The sequence below is a fragment of the Anabrus simplex genome, chromosome 2 (genome assembly GCF_040414725.1).
Source record: "Anabrus simplex isolate iqAnaSimp1 chromosome 2, ASM4041472v1, whole genome shotgun sequence".
Classification (NCBI taxonomy): Eukaryota; Metazoa; Arthropoda; class Insecta; order Orthoptera; family Tettigoniidae; genus Anabrus; species Anabrus simplex.
In genome coordinates, this window is record NC_090266.1 from 884450362 (window position 1) to 884461805 (window position 11444).

The 11444-nt window shown below is 36.9% G+C and overlaps 1 protein-coding gene across 1 annotated transcript in view; it reads left to right on the forward strand.

The window, feature by feature from the left end:
• The window catches only part of LOC136863722 (zinc finger protein 236), a 795935-nt gene extending 788792 nt beyond the window's left edge, over positions 1-7143 (forward strand). Inside the window, exon 31 of the mRNA XM_068226059.1 lies at positions 4406-7143. Coding sequence (XP_068082160.1) covers positions 4406-5706 — 1301 coding nt within the window. The 3' untranslated portion in view covers positions 5707-7143. The remainder of the gene's footprint in view (positions 1-4405) is intronic.
• Positions 7144-11444: the final 4301 nt, after the last annotated feature.

Below are 11444 nucleotides of genomic sequence, written 5' to 3' on the forward strand. Positions count from 1 at the left end.
GCCACCATAATCCTCTATTTGTAACTAGGCGTCTCCGAAAACCATAAAAGAGTAGTTAGTGGGGCGTAAAGCAAATAGCATTATTATTATTTGTAACTGGCTCTGTGGCATTTTTGTAACTGGCTCTGTGGCCTTGTTTAGTTCTACACCTCTTATCTTTAAATCATTAGAAACTGAGTCTAACTATCATCATCTTGGTCTCCCTTTACTTTTCTTACCCTTCATAACAATAGTCCAATATTCTCCTAGGTTGTACCTTGCGGACCTGAGCTTTTGAGCGAGAGTGCTCTCAGCAGAGTCGGTGCTCAGCTCACAGTAGTCCCCACCACTTGACTAGTCATTCCCTTTCTGTCTCTCTGTCTGCTTCTCACTTTGGACCATTTACACACACAGAGTTTGAAAAGTGATTCAAAGAAGTGGAGGAAATGCAAAGTGAATTGGCAGTTTTTATGATACCATTTTCCAACCTGCCTGAAGATGCTGCAGGTTCCCACGGTTACATGCTCAGCCATGCTGATTTGCTTCAATGTTTATCTCGACGTATGTTTGAGAGCAAATATTCTCAACAATGAACCTTAATAAGTCTAAAAGTAGATCACGCATGTCAGATACAGTTTTACAAACTATATTATGCATCCATTCAGTGCAAAACATGTATTACAACATAACTAAACTGGTAGCATCCAGGAGGTCCTAAGTTTCTACTTCAGAGAGATGAAGAAAATTGTGTTAAATTTTAAAAAGCCCACATTTTGGTTGGATCATGTGAGATAGAAAGACTAATACTTACACTTTTTTGTGTAAAATTTCAAACATCAAATTTTTTTTGTTTTGCGAGATAAAATCGTTTCCATTTATATATTTCCTTAGATAATTTCTCTTGTTTAAACTGTGAAAACAAGTTTTTAATGATTTTATGGGTTAAAAATAATTATCTTCCATATTTTAAAATAATAATCCTTTATTGAAAATTGTGTTAAATTTAAAAATATCCACAGTGTACTTTTTGATGTGGTGGGTTAAAATATAATTTATGTTTATAGTGCAGATATCTTGGATTCAGCAGCTCAAATGGACTGCATCACAATTGACCTGTCTAATGCATCTGATAGGGAAGATCAAGGGAGACTACTGGCAAAAATGAGTGCCATCAGGGCTGCAGTAGGCCTACACGACGGAGGCAGACATTTTTTAACTACGAAACACAGATGTATCGCATGGCTTCTACGCATGTTTTCATTGCGTGGGTCGTACGGATGAAACTATTCACAAATTTGTGTGATGTCATTAGAGCTGCAGTAAGGCTTGTACCCACTTCAAAGTGGAATCATTGTTCTTCTTTGACGAATTACGTTGAGGGGTCTTGTATGCAAGATTTTTTAAAAAATTTCTTCGTCTCGAAAAGTCCAAGGGGTCTAATACACAAGTAAATATGGTATTTAACCACAACTCAAAGAAAATGGATTTTAATGACTGTAATTGTACTCCTTCAATCGGCTGTATAACAAATGAACTAATAGTTCACTACATTATAAGACAGCAAATTTATAAAATTCAAGAAGAATGAAATGAAATGTTTTACGGCTTTTAGTGCCGGGATATCCCAGGACAAGTTTGGCTCGCCAGGTGCAGGTCTTTTTAGTAGACGCCCGTTGGCGACCTGCGCGTCATGATGAGGATGAAATGATGATGAAGACAACACATACATCCAGCCCCCATGCCATTGGAATTAACCAATTAAGGTTAAAATCCCCGACCCGGCCGGGAATCGAACTCGGGACCCTCTGAACCGAAGGCCAGTACGCTGACCGTTCAGCCGACGAGTCGGACCTTCAAGAAGAATGTTTTAATTCAACAGAAACGTGGGCGGTTATTAGATTTTAAGACGTAATTTATGACAAACTCAAGAAGTGGTTTTTAATGATTGTGTGTACTATTTTAATTGTTAATTTAAACAACTGAGGATGATCCATGGATCGAAACTAGAATTTTAATTTAGATGTTAATAAATTAATTTTATAACATAATCAGTATTAAGTGGGAACATCAGAAAAGCTCAGTAATTGTGAGTCAAAAACCATCAATACTGGAAAATGAAACTAATCACACATGACATTGTGAATTATAATTCCCCAATAGTAGAGTCTACTGTGGGTCGTAAATATAACAAGTAGCATGGGTATGATAAATGAGAAAGGAGTTGAGTAGATTAAAGTGAAAGGAAAAGATTCTAATATTCCATATATTATTTTCGACTACCAGCATATACAGTAATTGTAACAACATTTATCTTGCATGGTCCAATTTCAAAATTTGATTGAAAATAAAATTTATATAACCAAATTTGTCCTGACTACACAGGCTATATTAAAATGAATACAAGTTTGTGACTGGTAGTTTAAAGAGAATCACAACGATGAAGAATAATAATATCTATTAATAATACAACCAAAATTCTTTAACTAATGGCTTCTGGGTAATAAAGGCAGTACACCTAATCGTTAGATAATTATGAAAGAAAACTTGATTAACAATATTAACAATCAGATAATTATAAAGGAAAACTTGATTCACAATTTCAACAAGTTAAGTTTACTTGCCGATGGCCACCAAAGAATCTTAGTAGGAATCCAAAAAAGAGAGATTAAATATGACTAGAAGAAAAGCTGTGATTCATGAAAATAGTTCAGATAAGTAGTAAATGTGCTTTCAAATTACAAGTAATTCTTCCCTTAACCAATAAATGTAAAATCTAGGGAAACTGGAAAATATTAAAGGAATCCTATCAAAGAATAAAAAAAATAAAAATCTAGACTTGCTCAATCAAATCTAAAGAAATTGGGGGTAAGATTCGTGCTCAATAATTCAGTGAATTACAATACTAAAGTTCAAAGTACAAAGTTTAAAGTACAAATGTGAGAGAAATTGACTTACAATTTAAATAAGAAGAGTGGATTCACGATTTCACTAATTACACCATGACTGGGTATGTTAACATTAGCTCAAGTAAAATTTAAACCCGATAGTGGGTTTCAAGGGACATAATGTCATCTGACAGTCCGAATTATGATTTATATTCACAGTATCCATTTGCAGAAATTTCCACTCCAAAGGTCTTTCCTCTTTTCATTATGGGAGAAATCTAAAGCTGAAAGTTAATTTCATAATCTAAATAATTATTAGTCAAAGTGAGTACTAACAGTCATATTGTTTCTTCCTACTTCTGAACGTGTTCCACCCCATAAAACTCTCTTAGAAATATTTAGAGTTCAGAGTTTAGTGAAAAGTTACGAATACAAAGAAGTTCACCCAGTGATTCTTAATGGAGAATTTAAAGTCTCTTTCTTTCTTCTTACCTTCAGCGGATGCTGATTTAATATTGGGGAGACCAGTTCTCGAATGTAAAACGGAGTTCTTCTTCTCGACCCCGACACATCAAAGTACTGACGAACACCTCGATTTGCAGGGGCATGGCTCAATGTATATATATAGATCGGAACATGGGTGGAAATAAGGGGAAAACACGCGCACACTAGTTCAAGTATGTAGAAGAATATTATTCAGTGACGTAAGCAGAAGCGAAGTTCCTGGCAGATGGATTAAAGCTGTTGACGTTGAGCAAGTTCGGAGGCGCAAAGTGGCGAGTAACAAGTATGATGACGCAGCAGGCAACAGTGAGTAAGTAAGACTGCTACATTACATCCTGGATCCCCTAAACTGGTGCATCAGTTTCCTTGGATGCAGTAGCATTTATATTCTGTCGTATTTGTCTGTGATTCATCGGTTTCATGCCAAATTTGACAGCCCCTTGGAAAGGGACGAACCCTCCTCCTGTACTTGAGCTTTGGTCAGCTACAGCTACTACTGAGTTATTCAGTCCATCCGTAGCTACAGCAGTCGGGAGTTCCATTTCCAGTACTTACGTAGAAGGAAGCTTTGTGGCTCTACCTCTATGATAACTGTGTTATAATTCTGTCTTCTCTCACTTTCTTCCTAAAAATACTTTCACACTCAGATAAATAACTTGCACTCAAAGTACATACCTATCATCATCATCATCATCATCATCATCATCATCATCATCATCATTATCATCATCATCATCATCATCATCTCCTTTACCCAAAAACCTATTTATTTCATTTGGTAGAGAGTATTGCCATGCAATTTGATATTAAATAACATAACGCCTTATTTCTTCTCACTCACCTCAAGAGTGATATCTGTGATTCTTATATCAAAGTGGTGGTGGGTTGTTGGTTTTTTTTTTTTTTTTTTTTTTTTTTTTTTTAATAGTTTAAGCCATTTGATCTGGTTCTGTTTTACTGTGTAACCTCTTTATGCAATTTTGAGTTTCTTACATGTACTTTTATAATTTTCTTTCCTGTATGTTCTCTGTCCTCAGGAGCAAAGCCCTTCAAATGTCCATTATGTGATCTAAGGTTTCGTACATCTGGGCATCGCAAAGCACATCTTGTGTCCCATATGAAGGAAGCTAATAAGTCTTCTAAAGGCCCCGGAGCAGGACAACGAGTTCCTAGAAGGCGTAAAACTGGAACAACGCCATTTCATCTCCCTGCTGAATTAAATGGTTCGGGCACCCAAGATGGAGCTTCTGAACAACCTGTTCCACAGATATCATTGGACACAAATTCTTTGGGCAGCTTGATTCCATTGGCAGCTAATTCTGAAGAGTTCAGTCCAGAATCTCTTCTAACTAATAGTGGTGGTGACCCTACTGTAAACAATCTGCAGCTTCAACTGACTAATGGTCTCCAAATTGCTGGGGTAGATGCATCTGGCAATCTCTTAACCACACAGCCCTTACAATTAGATGAATCATTGCTCCAGCAGTTACAGGCTTCTAATATTATAATACATTCATCTGTGCCTGGAGAGGTGATAGAAGAAACAATCCAAAATGGTACTCCTACCTTAGATAGTAATGAAAAGGGAGCCATGTCTATCATACCTGTTGTACATTTTGAAATACATACAGATGAAAATGGAGAAGTCTTCAATATCCAACCAGCAACAGAAGGTGGCTCAAATGCAAACAGCCTAATCTTCAATGTTGAAGAAAGTTTAGGGATGGAGGGCATAACTGAGTCAGAGACTTTAAACTTCGCAGAATCTCCTTCATCATCATCCCAGTTTCGGGTCACAGATGGTAGAAAAGGGGGGAGATCTCGTATAGCTATTGATGAAACTTGTGAACTAAAAGACGGTACAACTGATCCTGTTGAAACAGATGATGATTTCTTAGTGTTCCATGATTGTGAAACCTGTGGCAAACGCTTCTCTAAACCTAGTCAGTTGGAACGACATAACCGTATTCATACTGGTGAACGTCCTTTTGTTTGCCAATTGTGTGGTAAGAGATTCAATCAGAAAAATGCTCTCAATACACATCTCAAAAGTCACACAGGAGAGCGTCCTTTTCCATGCCCTCACTGTCCTTTCACATTTACACAAAAAGGTAACATGAAGACACACATCCGACGTGTCCATCGATTTAGTGCCATTGACTTTACAAAACAAGTATCTCCCTCCAAATCACCTGTGAAGACTAAGCAACCTTCAATTGATTTGTGTACAGACACTGATTCTGTAGGTAACAGTTTAGATCAGGTGGTATCAGATCTGTTTCCCCAGATGAGTAGTGCTACTTTAACTGATAATGATTCTTCTGATAAATTATGTTAGTAATTTGAAGTTACTGTACATTCTAGTACATTGTAATTCAAAGATAGACACTTCAAACCTAAGTAACAGAATCATTATCATGCATCATTTTTAGTGGGAAGGTAAGTAAATCCTTGCTGCAATTATGTTGTAGGGTGATATGCTCCACCTTCATAGTAAGGTATCAATACTTTGCTGGAACATTATAGGCTAACAATCTGAAACACAGGAGGGGGGATTCCTTATTCTGTAGCTATTGTAAAATGGCTTAAGGAAGCATGGAAAATAGTAATTTCAGGCTTACCACATTTGGTTGAGAAATGTTTATTATGCTTTGGTGGAATATTTTGAACTATTTACAGCTATAGGAGGTGTATATTTACCTGGTATTGCCACATGACTCATTTTCTAAGTTCCTGAAGGGAACTTTTCCAATCCAAGGGATTTTCTCATGTTGTAGCTGACTTAGAAAAGAATGCTTTGTTCTGTAAAAGTTACAGCTGCGTGAAATCAGTGCAAAACTTGTTGAAAATAATATGATGAATTTAATCGGTATGAAATCTAAATCAGGCTCATTTAGATTTAATTCAGTAAACTTACTGTACGTGTATAAACAGAGCCGCTGTTGAGTGGTGAATGATTGCTACATGACGCAGTGAATGAAAGAAGGAATGGTAAATGTTTTTTGCTGAATTTTATGTTACAGCATTCTTTAATAGTTCTATTTGATAGGGCAGATTTCAGCCTGTACGCAGGCACCACACCAAATATTCGGAACCACAAAACTTGTGGTTGATTGTTTTATATTGTAAATATTTATGATCTTTTGAAATGAAATACTGTTGTATAAAATAATTATCTTTTTTACTGTAAATGAATTTAAATAATGGGATATTTGTTGCTCAGGGATCAAAATTGATTGGCTTTTTTATTTTATTTTATTTTTTTAAGTTAAAGTGTACTATTTGGAGACATATTTATTGTGAAGACTTTCTTGAATGTATATTTTGGTAGATTATAAATTCTGAGAAAGAATGAAAACTGGTATGTCAGATAATAAATCACTAGAGAGTTACCGGTACCTTCATGTTCAGAAGTTGTTGAGAAATCTGGAATATTGCTTATATTGTGGTTTATAACTCTTGCATGTCAAAGATTCCTATCTTCATATGTGTGCATCTACATGAAAAGGGACTACAGTAGTTGTCAGCTCCTAATTTCAAGTAAATTATTCCCGAAAGAGTAGGGTGCCGAATTATATTTGCCGTTTATTTTTCTTCCTTTCACCACCATAAATTAATGACAGTGTGTTCAGAAATGCTATAGTAAGTTTGTTTTGTAGATAATATGATCTTCAGTTCTTGCACAATTAATGTTTGTTTCTAAATCTTAAGGGAATTTGTGAAATTGGACACAATATTTTGACTGTAATGAGACAATTATGATAAGAAAAATTTGTTTTAAAATAGTTTAACTTGGTGGTCATAAATTCTATGCTGATTTTTAATACTGTCCTTTGTGTTCTTGCAGCCGTGGATCTAGAAAAATGAAATGATGAGAATCATATAGTATAAAATACATAGTGTACTAATTGAATTTGTCACGAGTTAAACCATTCTTTTTCAGTTTCAACTCAGTTAATATAACCCATAAGCTTTTCAATCTGTCAAGCACAAATATATAGCTGAGAACACTATAAAATATCTCATACAGGTATGTTGGTGTTTGACAGACTTAGAAGTTTACAAGCTAAAATTCTGTAGTGGACGGAAGTAATACAGCTGTCCTTACTGAAAACAGATTCCCATGGCACAACAGCCCTAATGGGCATTGGCATTCCTAGCTACCGCTGCTCATTCCGAAGATCTGCAGATTGTGAGGTTATGATTAGCACGACAAAATTCTTTTGACATTTATTCTTGGCTTTGTAGACCAGGGCAGCCACCTCTCCATCAGATAGCTCCTTAATTTTGTAATAACATAGGCTAATTGGACCTCGAACCAGCCCTCAGATCCAGGTAAAAATCCTTGACCAGTCCGGGAATTAACCAGGGGCATCCAGGCACAATACCCCTAGATTGTGGGGCTGGCTGTCCTTACTTTTTGATAGTATTTTATTAACAAGTAGTTCTCGGTAATTAAGCACTAACATTTGTGACAAATTACTTCCAGCAGTATACTCTTACCACTTGTCAATAAGTGAACAGGTTTTGAAACAGAAGGTTCTCATTTTTTACATGTGATGTGTAGGTCCTGGACTCACTGACACAGATAGGTCTTATAGCGACGGGAAAGGGCTAGTGGGAAGGAAGCAGCCGTGGCCTTAACTAAGGTACAGCAGCGGCGTTTGCCTGGTGTGAAAATGGGAAGTCACAGAAAAGCATCTTCAGGGCTGCCGACAGTGGGGTTCGTATCCATTATCTCCCGAATATTGGATACTCACCGCACTTAAGTGACTTCAGCTATCGAACTCCGTTTTTTTGGACTTCACTACCTCAAATGTCCACCTTTGTCGAGTAACAGTTAGCGCTAAAAGCTTATAAGTTTATAAGTTAAAATTCCGTAGTGGACTGAAGTAATACAGCTGTCCTTACTGAAGACAAACTCCATGGCACAACATTCTTTGAACCTGGGTTCAATCTCCTGTTACTGTCAGAAATTTCAGATTGGCAGGAGGGCTGGTATGTGGTTAAAACGGTACATGCGGTTCAACTCCATTGGCGGTATGCCTCAGATTTGCTTTTTATAGGATTTTAAAAATTATTATAGCCTTTTAATGAAATTGTGACAAATATATGATTGAGACATATATAGGCACTTTTCTTGACAAGTTTGACAAAAAAGTTGCTATTCTGTCAGAAGTGAGATAACAACTTGCCCAACCCACTGCCATATCAGACTCAGTTTTGAAGAATATTTTGTTATATCAAATTATTATGTTCCTATAAACTCCACATGCATTAGCTGAAAAAATGAACTGAATAAGGCACACAACCTCACAAAGCATATTTGATATACACTCTCTAGTGACCAATTACCAGTCACTACTGATTTGCATTTAGGGCAGTCGCCCAGGTGGCAGATTCTCTAGCCTTTTCTTAAATGATTGCATGGAAATTGGAAATATATTGAACATCTTTCTTGATAAGTTATTCCAATCCCTAACTCCAGAAAGGCGACGACTGGCCAACCCCCAAAAGTGAAAGTTACTTTTTAGTACCTTGTTGGCAGAGGCATTGTTATCAATCGGTCAACATTGATCTGAATTTAGGACAGTCTCAAAGGTGGCAGATTCAACATCAGTTGTTACCTAGTCTTTTCTTAAATGATTTCACTGAACTTGGAAATTTATCGAACATTTCCCTTGATAAATTATTCTATTCCCTAATTCCTCTTCCTATAAATGAATATTTGGCCCAATTTGTCCTCATGAATTCCAACTTTATCTTCATATTATGATCTGTCCTACCCTTAAAAGCTACAAGTTTATTCATCTACTAATGTCACTCCATGCCATCTCTCCACTGACAGCTCGGAAGATACTTCTTAGTCAAGCAGCTCGTCTCCCTTACTCCTACGTCTTACCAGCCCAATGTTTGCAACATTTCCATAAAGCTACTCTTTTGTCAGAATTTACCAAGAAAAAATCATGTTGTTTTCCTTTGTACCTTTTCCAGTTCTCGTATCAAGTAATCCTGGTGTGGGTCCCCTACAATGGAACCATACTCTTATTGGGGTCTTACCAGAGACTTACATGCCCCCTCCTTTACATCCGTGATACAACCCTTAAATACCGTCATAACCATGTGAAGAGATCTGTATCTTTTCTTTACAACCTCCTTAATGTGATTACCCCAATGAGGATCATTCCCAATAGTAACGCTGTTACCTCTACTACAGTGGTAACACCAAACAAGGCACAAACACAGTTAAAAGGGGAAGGTAAGAGTACAACACACAATATAAGAAAACACTACACACTCGGAAAAACAGTAGCTAGCATACGCGGATCTCCAACAAAACAACTACGTAACTATCAGTAGGGCCAACTAGTGAACGACAAGACGGGAAGATGGAAGGGCTGGGAACCTACCAAAGGCATGGACATGGCTTAGATAGCGGATTCCGAAATGAATCACCGTGATCCTTAGTTTTAAAAATATTATTTACAAGATAATTCTACAAATACATTCCAAGTTATGAGCTATAAGTTCAGTGATATACATAGGTTATTCATTGCAGTGTAAATTCAAATTACAAATCAACTGTACATCTAGTTACCAATGCAGTAGTACAATGCAATTTACCGGCTATCCAAAATCTAGCGTACCTAAAGTGATACAGAACTATCAGAGGCAAACCCCAAGGGAAATACTATTAAAATACAATATACATACTTTAGTGAAACAAAACGGGAATGCCTCAGAAACGAACAGGTAAGTCCAGCTGAAAAACTAAGGCGTCATAAGTAACTAATTTGGTGAATCTAGGCGAGGTTAGGGCAGACTCCTGTATGAAAAGCAAATCGGAACATTACAGAAATGTTAGCAGGAACGGAAATCAAGAGTGCTTACCCGAGCAGAGTGCCATCCCGGAAGCCCGGGGACGTCAACCAGATAGGCTGCTCGCAGACAGATAAACCGAGACCGACATAATTCAGGATACAGAATTCATTCGAACACTGCCTCGCTCACTATATATAGGAATTACTGGCCTTGGAGGCAACCAATCAGCGTGCACGTGTTCCCTATCGCCACCTAGACTCACCAATCACAACCTTACTTTCGATCGCGAACTTTGACTAACATTCTAGAATACGCATGATCGCGAAAGTCGTATTTTTCCAGAATAGACAGAACACACTTTCTAGAACACATACCAACAAAGTAACACACCCTGTACAAAAGTTATGTAACTTTCTGGATCTTTCCAGGAACTATAGACAGAATTCTACTATTTACAAATGCCTATGTTACAACATTATACAGTACAGGTTAGGTCATTAAATTATCTTATGCTCTACAAATATCAGTACAGGTTAGGTCATGATAAATAAAACATTATATAGTACTTCGCCAATAAAGTCTTTAAAAAAATTACATTCCACTCATGCTACATAATTCACTTGTAACAACGCCTAGGTATGTACAGCTATGCCCATCAGCACAGTAATTAAAACTAAGAGGAATGTTTTTTCCTCTTGGTGACACAACCTGACTTTTCATCCTGTTTGCCATCATACCATTGTCTGCTCTCCATCTCGCAACATGGTTAAGATCTTTTTGCAGTCTCTCACAATCCTATTTACTTATTTACTACTCTATACAGTATAATATCATCCTCAATTAGCCTTATCTATGATTCCAGTTCTTTACTCATATCATTTATATATGAGGGTTGGGGCATAAGTCTGATTCAGTAAATAGGACCATAATGTGGAAGACCTTGGGGAAATATGGAGTACCGGATAAGATCTTGAATCTCATGAAGGCAATGTATGAAGGGTATAGATGTAAAGTAGTACATGATGGAAAACTCTCAGATTATGTGAATGTCACAAGTGGAGATCACAAGGGATGCGTTCTTTCACCAACAGTCTTTTTAGTGGTGCTCGATAATGTTATGAGAAATATGTTGGGTGGAAGGAAAAGAGGAATACAATGGGGAATGGGGGAGAGACTGCAAGATTTAGAATTTGCAGATGATATTTGTCTTTTGTCTTCAAGAATTAGTGATATGAAACACAAGTTAGAAGGATT